Source organism: Rhinatrema bivittatum, chromosome 11 (genome assembly GCF_901001135.1).
Source record: "Rhinatrema bivittatum chromosome 11, aRhiBiv1.1, whole genome shotgun sequence".
In the NCBI taxonomy this organism is placed as follows: Eukaryota; Metazoa; Chordata; class Amphibia; order Gymnophiona; family Rhinatrematidae; genus Rhinatrema; species Rhinatrema bivittatum.
The window spans coordinates 79,904,310-79,919,689 of NC_042625.1; the positions used below are offsets into that span (position 1 = coordinate 79,904,310).

Here is a 15,380-nt window from a genome sequence, read left to right on the forward strand (position 1 = left end):
CAGAAGGGACCGACCTGGCTCATGAGGTCTGTGAGGGACAGTGGCAGCTCCCGATAAGACCGGCGTTTAGATGTGTGGCTCTGACTAGATCCTGTTCCGATTCTTAGTCACTTTATTTACTTATTTTTGTGTTTATTTATCCCATTATTTTAGCCCCTTGTCTAACAGCGGCTCCTAACTCCAGCTCCTCAGTTCCTTAGCTGTTAAGTCCATGGACCATGACGTCCTCCGCTTAGAATGGTGTCGCTAATGGAAGCGGAATATAAAAGTTATTGCATAAGTAATCCTTACAGTAAATAAACCCAGTGCCCTCTCTCCTCCCCCCGTCCACCTGGTTTGTAACGAGACGAGAAAGAAATCCTTCATGCTACCTCTCAGTGCTTTAGGAGAAAGAGCATGAGTTGCGTTATCAGTGCACGCTGCCATATCCCGAGCCTCCGAAAGCTTCTTCCACCTTTTCCTACGAATTCTTTCCTCTTCTTGCGGGCTCTCTGTGTCTCCACTCGTCTTCCGTTCTCTGACTTCTGGACCATTCAAGAGAAAGCATTGGTGAATGGAATTCTTCAGTTTGAGGTGTTTTTGGGGTTTTTTTATTTGTATTTTTCTCTGCAGCCCCTCTCAGCATGTCTCCGCATGGTGAACCTGAGAGCCAAGAGGAAGGGACTTCGCATCCGTCATCTTCTCATCTCAACTTCTTGAAGGATGGGGGCAGCAGGCGCCGAGATAAAGGAGCTGACGAAAGCCAAGAGGAAGGACTCGTTGACTCCCCTCCTGCCCGGCTAACCCTCCTGAACAGACTTCTTCTGACAAAGAGGCTCTGGCAACCTCCCAGCCTTAGCTGCGAAGAAGCCCGAGAGGTTTTGAGGCTGCAGCCTGCCGGGGTAAGCACACGCTGCTCAGGTTATGATGCGCGTAGGTACCACGGGATGACAGCCAAAGCATCTGCACCTCTCCTTTTCTCAGTAAAATAGGGGGGGAGGGGACTGTATTTGTGGGCCCTGGATTTATCCATCCATCTAGCTATAATGTATTTATCTGTCCATCCATATCTAGCTATAATGTTACTATATAATTTTGCTGCTTTAGTCTACTTTAATATATAAAACTGCTCATTTATTTTCAATTTCAGACTTTTTTGGTGAGGCGAAGCAAAGAGACTTCGGTGTGGTTGCTCTCCATGGCTCTGCACCCCCAAAATGTTGACAGTGCTGGCAGGATCCAGGATTTCCAGATCAAGGAAGAACAGTCAGGTACACATTCTTCTGCTGGCAATGGGGCACTTACTGCCCTATGTGCTCGTTTATATGTGCCACCCAGAATACGGCAGCAGGAGACTCCCTGGCCTAGGCCCTCTCACCCCTCCTGCAACCAAACCCGCACACAGCAGAGGCACTTCCGAGCCACAGCCATTGGAGGCACAGAAGCAGATGGTAATTCAGTGCCCAATGAGATTGGCATCAGTTTCTATCCTAAATGTCCTCACTATGCCTTTCACCTGCTCTGACTCAAACACAGCAGGTGCAGTGTGGATAAGCATAGCTGAGGAGCAGGTGTGGCTGGAACTGCTCAGAGATGAGACCCGGGTGGAGCCTTGGCTGAGGTCTGTGTGCTGGGAGACTGCTCTGCCCTTCTGGTTTCCAGAGCCAGGCCCAACCCCCTTGCCACACTGTTCAAACCCATTAATTCTACCTGGTCCCCAGGAATGCAGATGTTCTGGGAGCAAGAGACTCTCTCTTACAATTCCATTTAAATTGCAATCGGCAACATAATCATGTCAGATGTGCTTCCCGCCCCGCAATGCTTGTGTGAGCGGGTGAGTAAAATAATATTTGGGGAGGGGAGAATTTTCAAAGGGTTTATCTGACTACCTTCAGCAGCTAGCTAGTTAAATCTCTTTTTGAAAACTCTCTCTTTCCTGCCCAGCCAAGCGGCTGCATTTAGCCACCAAAATTGAAAAGGTGTAGCTCCGGGGGGGGGGGGGGGGGGGGGAGTTGATTTTCAGCCCCGACTAGCTCCAGCTACATTTAGAGGCTAACCCCAGCCACACAAGTAGACTGGCCTGATTCTAGCTGCTGAAGTTTTGACCGGCAAGTTTAGGAGAGTTTTCAGCTTCAAACTCTTGCAGCTAAAAATATTCCTAAGTTCGCCGGCTAAGTTGCAGCTGTCGATCTTAAGCGCTCCTTACCCTGCTGTCCCATACTTTGTGGTCCTCATCACTACAGCAATGATAACCCCGGGGAGCGTTCCTTCCTTGGAGGAGACAGCCGGTGAAAATGACTTCATAAGAGCATTCTGATTAGGCAGGCCCAGGCTATCGAGGGATAGCTGGAAACAGTGTCATTTCTGATGGACACGGGGCAGAAAGAGCAGAGGGAAATCTGAAAAGAATTTCAAAACCCAGGGCAGAGGGAAGCTGTGAGTCTGTGTGGTCACTAGGAGAGCATATCCACCGCTAGTATGAGTCACTAAGAGGTAAACCGAATCATGTCGCTTGCACGGCATTGACCAGTCATATCTGTCTTCAGAGCTGTCATCCTTCAAGGTCTGGCACTTTATTAAACATAATCCTACTTCTGAACTTTGTGTATGTCATTAAATGACAGGAAGCTGCCGTCATTTGCTCAAATGATAAAATCAAGTTCCCTTGTCCCTGGTGACAGCCTCCCTCACTATCTTTCCATGTTGTTCCCTCTCCTCACAGTTCTGTTTCTGGAGAATTCGTGCCTGGGCTTCCGAGATGTGTGTCATCTGATCGCTTTTTACGTCATCAGCAGGTACCTGAGAGATGCTGCCAGTTCTGCCCTCCTATCTGACCGGGCATGCCTGCCAAAGGACCTCCTGGCCTCTTTCTTATCTCTTGAACGGGTTGTTTTATGAGGCCTTATTGCCGGTTTGCTGTCTTGCGTTGAGTTTGCATCTTTCCCCTCCCCATGACATTTCAGTGATGGTTATATTATCCCCTAGGACTTTTCCATAATCTTTCTTTACCTGAAGGCCCAGTAGATGGGATTTCCTCTTGCAGCCTGCCCATAATTCCTCTGAACCTTTTTCTTCTTTTTATGACATGACAGATTATTGCCTTAAAATTTTAGACTGAAGAGTGATGAAGAGAGGTGAGAAGGCCAAAGGGTGAAAGAGGAGGAGGAGGAAAAAAAGAAAGAGGAGAGAGCAGGCAGGGAGCAGAGAGAGCGGAAGAAGAGAGAGTGCTACATAGCAGTCCTGCCTAAGGCCAACATCTGGTGGCCCTTCGGGGCTTCTCATGCACGTCCCACTCTGTTCCTTTCTCCCTTTACTAGCCTCACTGCTTTCATTCCACACATTATTGTTTTCGAATGCGCTGGTCAGAAGCAATAGATAAAATTACTTGCACACAATTCAAATAGTAAATACATAACGAAGGTGCCGAAGTACTAAAGCACGCTGATGTGTGTCAGATACCCGCATTATCTATTGCAAGCTGTTAACGCACCTAAACCAGCTTACATTGCTGTTAATGCAAAATAATCTGCTAATTTGAGGTAAAGTGATTCAAAGGCAGGAAAAGTCTAATCTAATCTCTCTAATTAGCCTAGAAAAAAAGTGCTCATGTTGAAACACACAAAATGTAACCCAGGCACATTAACATATTAACTCCTTGGGGAGGTGTAGTTAAATTTGTGCTTGGCCATTCGAATTTAACGCACAAATTTTCACATCTGCGGTGGCACATGGCTTATTTACATTTCATTAACATCAGCCACCTTGTTTTAAGTTTTTAGCTGGGTCCCAGAGGCAAAGAACAATGAAACAGTTTGCCCAAGGTCACGCAAAGGGTGGGATATTTCCCAAAATGGTCTTGCCATGAAGACCACGCCAAAGTTTGGTGACAAAGCTTGGGAATTGCTCTCTCTGGATACCTGATTAGAGCAAAGGGTTGAACTGGCTCAGGTTTAAAACTTGCAAGCAGTGGTTCCAGTCGTCAAGGCTTCCTGCCCGGGCATCTCTCCTAAAACAGCCGTAATTCAATCACTGTATTCACCCACCCCCAGCTTACAGCAGGGGCGTAGCTTTGTAAGAAAGATCAGAGAGCATTGGCTCCGCGGTTTAAAGATGACACTAGGAAATCGGTAGAGCCATTTTTAGGTAAAGTGGCGCATTACCCACAGACATGGCCCTGTAGAAAACCGCGTAACCAATAGGCGCATAAAATTACATGCGTATACTATTGTGTGCAGGTACTTTTATGCACATAAGGCCTGATTTTTAATCCCCTGCGTGCGGGGAAAACAGGGGTTATGCACATGGCCGGGCCTTGCGCATGCTGCGTGCATTTTAGAAGAGGCCTGGCCGCGCGGGTAACCCCTGTTACGAGCACAAAAGCCAGGCCTCTTCCAAGGGGTGGGGCGGGCCGGGACAGTGCCATTCATTGGTGTCCTGGACCCTCGCGTGCCGGCCGGCTGCTGGCGCACGCAGCTTACTTCAGGTTGGGCCCTGAAGTAAGTACTGGAAAAATAAAAAAGAATCAGTAGGTTTTAGGGGTCAGGGAGGAGAGTGGAAGGGAGGGGAGGGTAGGGGTAGGGAACTGGGGAAGGGCACGATGCATCGTCGTGCGAATTTGCAGAATTTTATAAAATCCGGCGCACACCTTACAAAATCTACCCGATAGGGCAGAACTGATCTGGGGTGGAGTCTGTCTGGGGTCGGGACTTGGGTGCATACTTTTTGATTGTAAAAGTATGAGCCTAAATTCTCTCTGCAGAACTACGCGCGTGCCAAATAGCAGGTGTAATTGTGCGCCCATGGTTCTGCTGGGATAATTTTCAAAGCAACGGTATGCGTGTACTTGAAATTTCGTGTAAACTCTGGATGAAAAGTAACTGCTGAAAATTATCCACATAAATATTAATAGGGAGGGGGGATTTGCAGGGGAAGGAGAGAGGATGGACAGATGGTGGTAGGGGAAAAACAAGCCCTCATTTCCAATAAGCTGACTTGGGGAGCAGAACTAAGACCATAAAAACAGTATCTCTGAGTGGAAGCTGTTAGAAAAATTGTCTGCTTCTTCTTCTTTGGGAAACAGTCATGCTGAATGCATTTCCCTTCGGCATATATTATAATGCATTCTTCCCTTTTTTGTAAATGAGTAATAACATTTGTATCTGTGTTTGCCGCCCTTGGGGTGAGGTAGGGTGGGGTAGTGATTTGAACAGTGAATAGGAATTTGCTTTCATTTGAAATGAAATGAAAAATATTAACATTTCCTGTATTGTTTCAATTTGTTTGCAAAAAAAAAAAAACAACCAAGCAAAATCTGTTCTTTTTTTGTTTCCAAAAGTGAGGTCCTGCTGTTACCACTTCCCTGGGCCTTCTATCCATAACCTTTCTACTCAGCGCTTCATTTCATTTTTCATTTTCATTTATTGAAATTTATTAATCGCTTAACACAAATAGGTTTAAGCAATTTACAAAAAATATAAATAACATAAAGATATACATATAAAGGACAATAAAACAAACAATACATATAAGCCACACATTTAAAAGAAAGTCAAACAAGGAAAGTCTTATCAAAGTATTAAGAGAAGGCTTGCTTCAGGAAAAAGCTTTTTAAAAGAAGTCTAAATTTCTTAAGGCAGTCTTCCAGCCGAAGCTCCAAAGGTAATGAGTTCCAAAAGATTGGTGCAGCAACTGAAAAGGCCTCAGTCACTCCTGCCTCGATGGTGCTCATCTCAGAATGGTGCCAACTGACCCAAAGCTGGCATCATTTTTAATGTTTTTCAAACAAGAAAATGGTGCCGACCTCAGGTCAGATGGTACCATTAAGAGAGAAGCATCAGCAGGGCAGGAGCAACTGGGGATCATGCCTGTCCAGATGGGGGGGGGGGGGGAGGGGGTGGAAGGGAAAAGGTCTGGGGATATTTGGTTTTCTTATTTTTTAAATTTCTTTTGTTTGTGGGGGGGGGGGTTCTTTTATTTCATTTTTAAATGGAACAAACAAAATGTAAAAAAAAAAAAAAATTACATCAGAAAACAAAATGAAATTAAAAAAAAAAAATCTTTGTGCACACCCCTACTGGTGAAGGATCAGAGAAGGGAAGGTGGTGTTAGAGTGTAGCTTATTTATTATTTAATATACCACTATTCTAGCGAAATCAAAGAGGTTTATGCATTCAATGACATAAATAATACAATATTAAAAATAATACAGAATCAATATAAAATCATACCAAGCAACAATAGGGGCAACCGCAACAAATAAATAATAAATAGTAACAACCAATGAAATGAATAGAGTTTAAAGGGGAAGGGAAGCTTGATGAGGGAGCAAGGCACAAGAGAGGAAGCCTGAGACAAGCTGCGGGGGGGGGGGGGAGGGGGGGGGGGATGGGCGGTTGTGTGGTTTGCAGCTGAGGGCAGTATTGTGGGGAGAGAGAAGTCATGCAGGAGGTGAGGAAAGGGACTGAAAAGGAGGGAGGCGTGTGAGTTATTCCCCTGCCCCTTTCCTGTGAAGTGAATCAGGAACTAGGGTTGAGACACAGTAACAAGTGAATGTTCTGCTTTTGCAGAGATGTCCTGCCCGCTCCTCTGCGCTTGCCGTCCGCTTTTCTGCAGGCCACCACCAGAGCTGAACTCCACGCCATCGCCAGGCTCGGAATAAGTGAGTTTCGTACCTTGCATTTCCCTACTTTAAACATGATTATTTTTTTTAATGATCTTGTCTGTAAGATTCTGAAAGGATAAGGGGAGATATTTATTCTTTTAACTGATGGGTGAAGCCTTCCTGATTCACAGGTTGCAAGTGCTTAGACCTTAGAGCAGGGCTTCTCAGCCTTTTGTATGTCAGGGACCAACTAGCCCACTGTCCTTAAAGTGCGTGGACCGGATGCAGTACTGAGAAGAGGAGGTCCCCCAGAAAAAAAGAACTAGATGGGGGGGGTGGGGAAGAATATACTCCATCCCCTTTTGCTCAAAGATCCAAGGCACGCGTCCATAAGTCCTTTCTTTCTCCCCGCTTCTCAACTCCCAGGGTTGCCAACTTTTCCAGACCAGGACCTGGCACTTTGAGGACTAGAAGGAGGGGAGAGACATCTGACCATCCCCTCATTTGCAAAAATGTGCCACTACTGCCCCTGAACCTGCCTTCTCTCTCTCTCTCTCTCGTCCCTCCTTTCCTTCTGTTCTAGCATCTCCAGGACAGTGGCAATGGACAATCTACCAATGGATTAACAGAGCCAACACAGCCTTCAATGACAAGTGATGCACTCATGAATCTATTTGAAACACCATTAAGAATGACAGAGCACAATCTGCATGGATGCATGCATTACATTAATTGTGTATGCACGTGTCTCATGGGTGCACTGCTTTTTTTCCAAATGTTACAAAAATATGAGTAGGGATAAGCATTCATTTCAGCCATTTCGGTGGTACATGCGTACCTCGCCGACTTTCTAGTACAGTAAAAAAAAACAAATAGAATGCATGTATCTGTTTTTTCATGTTTAGTAGAAAGTCAGCGAGTTACACATGTACTGTTGAAACGAATGCACATCCCTATATATGAGTGCATCAATCATCCTTCCCCTTCACTGATCTCTTCTTAAGGTGTACTCACAGCTGGCTGAGGGACCCAGACACAGCACAGCACACAGCCACTTTAATACAGCCTTTGGTTACAGGACTGTAGAGATTTAAAATTTGTGCTATCTTTAATTTGATGCTGAAAACAAAAACGAATCCTCTAAAAAAAATAAAAGTAATTACAATTACAAAATAGTAAACCTTCCATACCAAAACAGCACTAACTATCAGCACGCAAATAGTAGGGATGTGCATTCATTTTTTCTGTGTGGTGGGTACTCACGCACCTCGCCAACTTTCTAGTACACCCGAAAAAACAGATATTATCCGTGTATTTTTAATAATGAGTTATACACATCTGTTTTTTCGTATGTACTAGAAAGTCAGCAAGGTATATGCATACCCGCCAACACTGAAGAAAGAAATGCACATCCTTATCAAATAGTATCAACCCTACCTATGAAAAAGCAAACTGCAAATATTACACCAGGCCCTAAAACACCAGTATACTTCCTATTAGGAAAATAGTACAAGCCAAGCTGCTATAGATTCCTACACAGAAACCACATGCTAGCAAGTAATTCTCAACCCAGTACCTGAGACACACCTAGCCAGTCAGGATATCTACAATGAATATGCATGAGATAATTTTGCATACAATGGAGACGGTACATGCAAATCTCTCTCATGCATATTCATTATGAATATCCTGAAAACCTGACCCAGCTAGATGTGTCCCGAAGACTGGATTGAGAGCCCCTGTGCTAGCAGAATATCTCTTTTTGGTCCCACATGCAGAACACAGACAAACTCTCACCAAACATAGACTAAAGAGACAAAATATCAATACAGTAGAAAGATGCAAACAACTTGAAACTGCAATGAGCCAGACTTTGTATGCAGCTCAACAATGGAAAACCAGAAACATCATTCCACATAAAACATCAAACAATAAACTCAAGAAATATAAAACATCATAATAGCAAATCCATACTCGGAGAAAGAATAAATATTTCTAAATGACTGATGAAAAGATATCCAAAAACTGAAAACTCATAACATTCTTTAAAAATTTCCCAAACACCAACAAAATATTTAAAATAAATAATACCCAATAATGGGGAAAAAAAAGGATTAAAAAAATCCCCTGCTGTCCATATCTGGGAACTTCTGATTTCCAGGCACCCTGAGACTGACATGGATTAGTGTTTGTGGGGGATGGGGAGAGAGTGGAACCAAACTTTCCTAAGAACATAAGAAGATGCCATACTGGGTCAGACCAAGGGTCCATCAAGCCCAGCATCCTGTTTCCAATAGTGGCCATTTCAGGCTACAAGTACCTGGCAAGTACCCAAACATTAAAAGGATCCCAAGCTACTAATGCTGGTGACAAGCAGTGGCTGTTCCTTATTGATTAATAGCAGTTTATGGACTTCTCCTCCAGGAATTTATCCAAACTTTTGTTAAACCCAGCTACACTTACTGCCTTAACCACATCCTCTGGCAATGAATTCCAGAACTTAACTGTGCGCTGAGTGAAAAATAATTTCCTTTGATTTGTTTTAAATGTGTTACTTGTTAACTTAATGGACTGCCCCTAGTCCTTCTATTATCTGAAAGAGTAAATAATTCACATTTACCTGTTCAACTCCTTTCATGATTTTGTAAACCTCTATCATATCCCCCCTCAGCCGCCTCTTCTCCAAGCTGAACAGCCCTAACCTCTTGAGCCTTTCCTCATAGAGGAGCCGTTCCATCCCCTTTATCATTTTGGATGCTCTTTCTCTTTCTCACATACACACACTCTCCAACACACACGTGCTCTCTCTAGCCCATATATACTCTCAAATACACACACACACACACATGCTCCTTTACATTCTTTTTCACACACACATGCTCTCTCTTTTCCTGGAACATACAGGTAACAGCAGCCTTTTGCTTGGGCCCGTGCAGCATGTCTCTCACACACACATACACGCACATATGCTCTCTGTCGTACAAACACACATGCTCCTTCACATGATCTCTCTCTCCCTGGAACATACAGGCAAGAGCAGCTTCTTCCTTAGCCCGTGCAGCGTCTCTTTCACACACACACACATGCTCTCTGTCTCACATACACACACACCGTCGCACATGCTGTCTCATGCACACACTTACATATGCAGACATGCTGTCACATGTATGCACTCACACACACATACTGTCTCTCAAACACAGACACATGATCACACATCCTTTCTATCTCTGACACACACACACACACACACACACATATTATCTCTTTCTCACAAACACACACGCTCTCTGTCTGTCTCTTCCTAGAACATGCAGGGTGCAGGGTGCAGGGAGCTCCACGGCCCTGCTGAGGCAGCAGTCTCCTCCTTGTTTCGCATGGGCCCAGCCGACACAGCAGCCTCCTCCTTTCCCAGCGTAGGCCCAGTCGACACTGTTGCAGCTTCCTTTACCCAAGTGGGCCCTGCTGATACAGCTCAGCCAATGCTGCTGTAGATTGGACGGTGCAGTAAATCAGGGGCGTCCTTAGCACCGGCAGGAAGTGAGACTAAGACTCTCGGGGCACTGATGTTTGGACTTGGGGCATGGGCCCTGCGTGCCCAGTATAAAAAAAAAAGTATTTTAAAAAAGACCCACTCACACTCTCTCTCTTCTCCTTTCTCTGAATCAGTCAGCCAACAGTACTATCCTCAGAAAAGGAAAGAGAAAAGTGCCTCCATCTGCCTCCGAGCCAGACAGCAGGGCAGACCCTGCTTCACTCTCACACCTTCTTCTTTATTTGATTTATATTCTCCCTTTTAGTTACTTCAAAGTGGATTACATTCAGGTACTATAGGGATTTTTTTCTATGCCCAGAGGGCTCACAATCTAGGGGGGGGAGATTTATCGAGCTGTGCTAGGGCTATAACGAGCATCAAACAGCGTTTATCGCGCAATGTTTGGGACAGAAATCCCCCCCGCTGCTTTTCATGGCATTTGCAAGCATGAATTTTGCAAATCCACGCAAAGCGTCTTATGCATACTTAATCCTATGTAAATGCAAGCCGACTTAGAAATTTGTCAGCCACCTTATTTTAACCGCACCTTTTCCCCAAATGCTATTCTGCCGTGGGAACGCCGACATCCTTATGAGGGTCCCAGTGCTCCTGCGATAGAATTAAAGGGCCCCCCGGCCCAACCTGGCTCCCCTCCACAAGAACAGAATAAAATCACTGGGGGTCTTATTAGAGCACACTGCGCACCCCGGGGCTGCCATTCGAGGTGGCCCCACAAAAGTAATATAACAGATGAAGGGTGCTATGCAGCGACGACCCCCCCACCCCCAGCCAACCCCCTCCTTATGCACTCAACCTCCCCTAAACGAGTGATCCCCCTTTCCCATATATATAATAAGCCACTAGTGGTCCCCTCCCCAGCGCTTCGAAAATGACATTGGTGGGCTAGTGGCATTTTCCGAAATGGCATGGACCAGATGTTGTCCCTGTCACATGCAGTACACTGTACAGCAATAAAAAAAACCCCCAAAAAACCATTCAATTTTACTCTTTGGGGTGGGGGTAGACTTGGCAAAAGATTATGCAGAGAAGAGGATGCAGGACCTAAAAAAGTATGAGAAACGCTGCTGTAGAGAAATAGATGGGATGCCTGTCCCTCACAGAGAGTCATAAAGACCTGGAGGGATAGAGGTGACTCTCTGCCCTTCACAGAGAGGTCAGGAGCGGTGCAAAGGCATTAGGTGCCCTAGGCGACCCTTCAGCCTCGCACCCTCCTCATTACCCACCTGCCTACTGCGGACAGCTCTGGCACAGCATCTTCCCTTCTTTTTGCCCTGCTCAGCATCCATCACTCGCTTTCCCAAATACCGCATCTCCCTCCCTTTGCTCCCTGTCCACAATAGCCAGCATCCCTTCTCTCTGTCCATCGTCACTCCTCTCTTCTTTTCCCTCCCAGCATCCTCCTCTTTCTCTCCTTCACAGCAGCATCAGCCCACTCTCTTGGCCTCCCTTTTTTGCGGTACCCGACATCCTCTTTCCAGCACCTCTCTGACCAGAACCTATCTCCATCCCCATTCCCACCTGCCCAGCACACACACACTCTCTCGCTCTCCACTCACCCAACACCCTCTCCACAACTGTCCCACCCACCCAGCTTCTTCTCTGTCTCTGCCCAGCATCCATTACCTTGTGGTGCCATTCCTTAAAAGTGGGTAGCTGGCACCTGAGAGAGGTAGTTTGCTTCTGAAGGGATGGAGAAGGCTCCTTGTCCTTCATAGAGAGGTATCATGGTACTGGAGGGACAGAGATGACTTCATGTCCTGTCCTTTTGAGGTGATGGAGATGAAATCTACTGACAGAACATTTCCAGCCTTTTCATTCTGTTGGATTTGTGCGGTTCTCGTTCATTTACTTTTTGTTTCTTTTTTTTTTTGCGGATGCTATGACAGACTTTTGGACATCTCCTTTTAGTCCAATCTCAGAAGTCCCAGCTGGAGAAGAAATGAAGGGCGATACAAACTCTGCAGGGGTAACTGGGCAGCAGATATGTTCTATTCAGGTGACGTCTGCGAGTGGGGCACTGTGCCTGATAAACCCGCTGTTCCTGTATGAGCACGGCGACGGGTGGCTTACCAGAACTCCCTCGAGTCGAGCAGGCAGCCATGACAGAAGCAGAGCAACCTTTAGGCTGAAAATCAGGCCGAGCATTAAGAATGATGACATGCAGTGGGTGAGCAGCCAAACTGCTGTTGATTCAGAGACCTTGGATCGGGATAGGGTGCAAGCAGTGGAGTCCACCCAGCCTCCTGAGGAAGAGGAAGAGGAAGACAGTCCTTTTCAAGGTAATGTGGCCAGGAAAGGAGAATATTGGGGAGGAAGAGTACATTTTTGGGGAAATATGAGGACGTGAAGATAATGAACAATAATAATGGTCCTTTAAGTGGTAAAAATAGCATGAGGTACAGTATATTGGGTGCACAGTATATTGGGGTACAGTATATTGGGGTACAGTAGATTGGATACAGTATATTGGGTGCACAGTATATTGGGGGTACAGTATATTGGGTACAGTATATTGGGTGCACAGTAGATTGGGGTACAGTAGATTGGGTGCACAGTATATTGGGGTACAGTTTATTGGGTGCACAGTATATTGGGTGCAGTACATTGGGTGCAGTACATTGGGTGCACAGTATATTGGGGGTACAGTTTATTGGGTGCACAGTAGATTGGGTACAGTAGATTGGAGGTACAGTATATTGGGTACAGTAGATTAGGTACAGTATATTGGGGTACAGTATATTGGAGGTACAGTATATTGGGTGCACAGTATATTGGGTACAGTATATTGGGTGCACAGTATATTGGGGTACAGTAGATTGGGTACAGTACATTGGGGTGCAGTACATTGGGGGTACAGTATAATGGGGAACATGGTCCGTTCCTCATTCGAGAGATGGAATTAATTTGGCAGTGGTAGGGGAGGGAGGGTTTTGCACCTCCAGCTCTATAGGAAGGACACAAACTGAAGCGGGGAGCCCTGCCATTTCTCTCACAGCGATGGGTGCTTTTCAGCAGTCAGAGAAAGAGATTTCCTTCTCTCTGTCAATCCTTTAGGAAGTGACTGCAGAGAGAAAAATTCCAAGCTGATGCAAACATGAACTTCCATTTCTTCCTCTCAGGTGTCGGTGGAGACGAGAAACAGGATCTTCTGCCAGCCAGCACGAGACGGAAGCCCTTGCCACAGCACCCGGTGCAGAGCTTGGATGAAGAGATGGACCCAGAGCTGCTGGAGCACCCAGGTGTGATGCAAGAGCCCTTGAATGGCAAACAGCATCCCGAGCACGCCCAAGGAGACCGAAGGGAGCCTCAGTTCCCTCACAGAGTTTCATGGATTGAAGGGGACAACCTCATGACTTGTGTGCTGAAGAAATCCAGGTCTGAATCTTCTCTCAGCTCCTGTGACAGCTTCCTCCTGCCCCCTATCCCTGAGCTGGACTCCTTGTCTATCAGCAGCACGGAGGAAGAAGGAGACTCCCACACCCTCCTGCTGGTGCCACGGAAGAAGAGCCCATCGACCGTCCTGACAGACAAAGTGCGGCATCGCCTCTCCGCTGTGGGCAGCGCCTTCAGTGGCCTCATCTGTCTGAAGAAACGGGTGGGCAACAGGATCCAAGATATGTCCCAAGAATCGGCGTCCTATTTTGGAGGCCGCCTCAAACGTTTTGTTGGCCACATGCTCAAGGGCTCCAGCCGCCATTTGACCAGCACCGAGATGCTGCAGGAGGTACGGCAAATGATCGCCAACCTAAAGAGCTACTTGGCAGAGAGCTCCGAGCTGCATGCAATGGTGGAACATGCTGACCAAGAAGACTTCAATTTAGGTACAGTCACTCTAGAAACAAAATGTTTTTTTTTTAGTAAATATTTATGCTCTTGTGCAGTGCTTATGGAAGCTAATAACAGGGAGGATAATTATCAAAAGGCATTTCCATGGGCAAAACATTGCTTTATCTGTGGAAACGGCTTGTTATGAAATTGCCTGCCTAGACGTGGGTATGTCCTGAATGCGCAGAGGTTTACACAGGCTGAGAGGAGGCGTCCCTAGGTTGGGGTAGGAGAGGGGTTTGGATTTAATGTGAATAGCTTTGGATTTTCAAATGTATGCGCATACATTTCTGTGTACATTTTAGCAGATGTGGGATCATATTCAAAGCAAACAAACTGGCGTAATTTCGCTTTGAAAACTGGCGTATCATGGGCGTGTTTACCGACTTTCGAATGTGGACCATTACAAAATTACCCCCGAAATGCGCTGTGCAAGCTTCCCTCGTGCAACTCAGCCCGATAAGAAGAACATCCCATCCTGGGCCAGACCAAGAGTCCATGAAGCCCAGCATCCTGTCTCCAACAGTGGCCAATCCTCACCCTGTCCATCCCTTGCTATCTCATAGCTGAGAACCACAGCCCCACCCTGTTTCTGTTTTGTCTCTCCTTCTCCTCATATCCATGTCAGAAATCAGTGACAAGGATCGCAACAGATCCATACATGCAACTCCTCAGTGCACTTTCTTCTAACATTCAGTCAGGTTCGAATATCTTCTTAGCTATATTTAGGAGCTGCGGCTGGACCAGCCAGCTCCAGGGGCAACGCAAAAGGAAAAAAAGGGGTCAACTGGCCCGGTGGCTCGGCGGCAGCGATGTGGAAGGACCTGCGGTCTGCGGTAGGGGCAGTACTCACAGCCCCGGGAGGGGGGAATGTGTGTGTGTGTGGGGGGGGGAGGGGCTGCCCTAGCCATGGTGCAATCCCGACACCTGTTGGCCAGATTTAGGGTCCATGATTGTGGGATTCGAGAAGTCCTGGCTGAGGATGGGCGCCGCAGGGACTGGGTTAAAAGTGGAGATAAAGGTTTGCAAACGAAAAAGTATGAAAGGCCGAACCGTTCTACTGGACTAACTTGATGCATTTCTTGGCTGGCTTTCGAGAGCTAATACTGCTTTCCTCAGGACAGAATAGAAGCCTGGGCCGGGAGGGGGTATAAAACGTGGGCAGAAAAATCCCCGAGTATGTGGTGCCCGATGCCAGCCCTGGTTCTGAATAAGCTGGAAGCCCAAAGAAGCAAGAGGAAACTGCTGGATCTGAGAAAGAGAAAAGAAAAGAGGCTTATCTGAAGTGTTACAAGCATGAGCTCCAAAAAAGGCAAAGACAGAAGCAACCTCTAAATTTAGCAAGAGCTGCTAGCACTGGATCTGAATTTTGAAAGCCCTGCCTGGGCTGAAGACACAGCAAGACCAACCTCTCACGAT

The 15,380-nt window shown here is 46.3% G+C and overlaps 1 protein-coding gene across 2 annotated transcripts in view; it reads left to right on the forward strand.

Moving 5' to 3' along the window:
* The window catches only part of RINL (Ras and Rab interactor like), a 31,099-nt gene that overhangs the window by 5,104 nt on the left and 10,615 nt on the right, over positions 1 to 15,380 (forward strand). For both annotated transcript variants that reach the window (XR_003851926.1, XM_029571193.1), the window contains exons 3-8: positions 613 to 881; positions 1,130 to 1,250; positions 2,702 to 2,774; positions 6,546 to 6,637; positions 12,023 to 12,415; positions 13,256 to 13,957. Coding sequence is in view for 1 of the 2 variants with exons in the window: in XM_029571193.1 (XP_029427053.1) it covers positions 613 to 881; positions 1,130 to 1,250; positions 2,702 to 2,774; positions 6,546 to 6,637; positions 12,023 to 12,415; positions 13,256 to 13,957 (1,650 nt within the window). In the remaining variant the exon portion in view is untranslated. The remainder of the gene's footprint in view (positions 1 to 612; positions 882 to 1,129; positions 1,251 to 2,701; positions 2,775 to 6,545; positions 6,638 to 12,022; positions 12,416 to 13,255; positions 13,958 to 15,380) is intronic.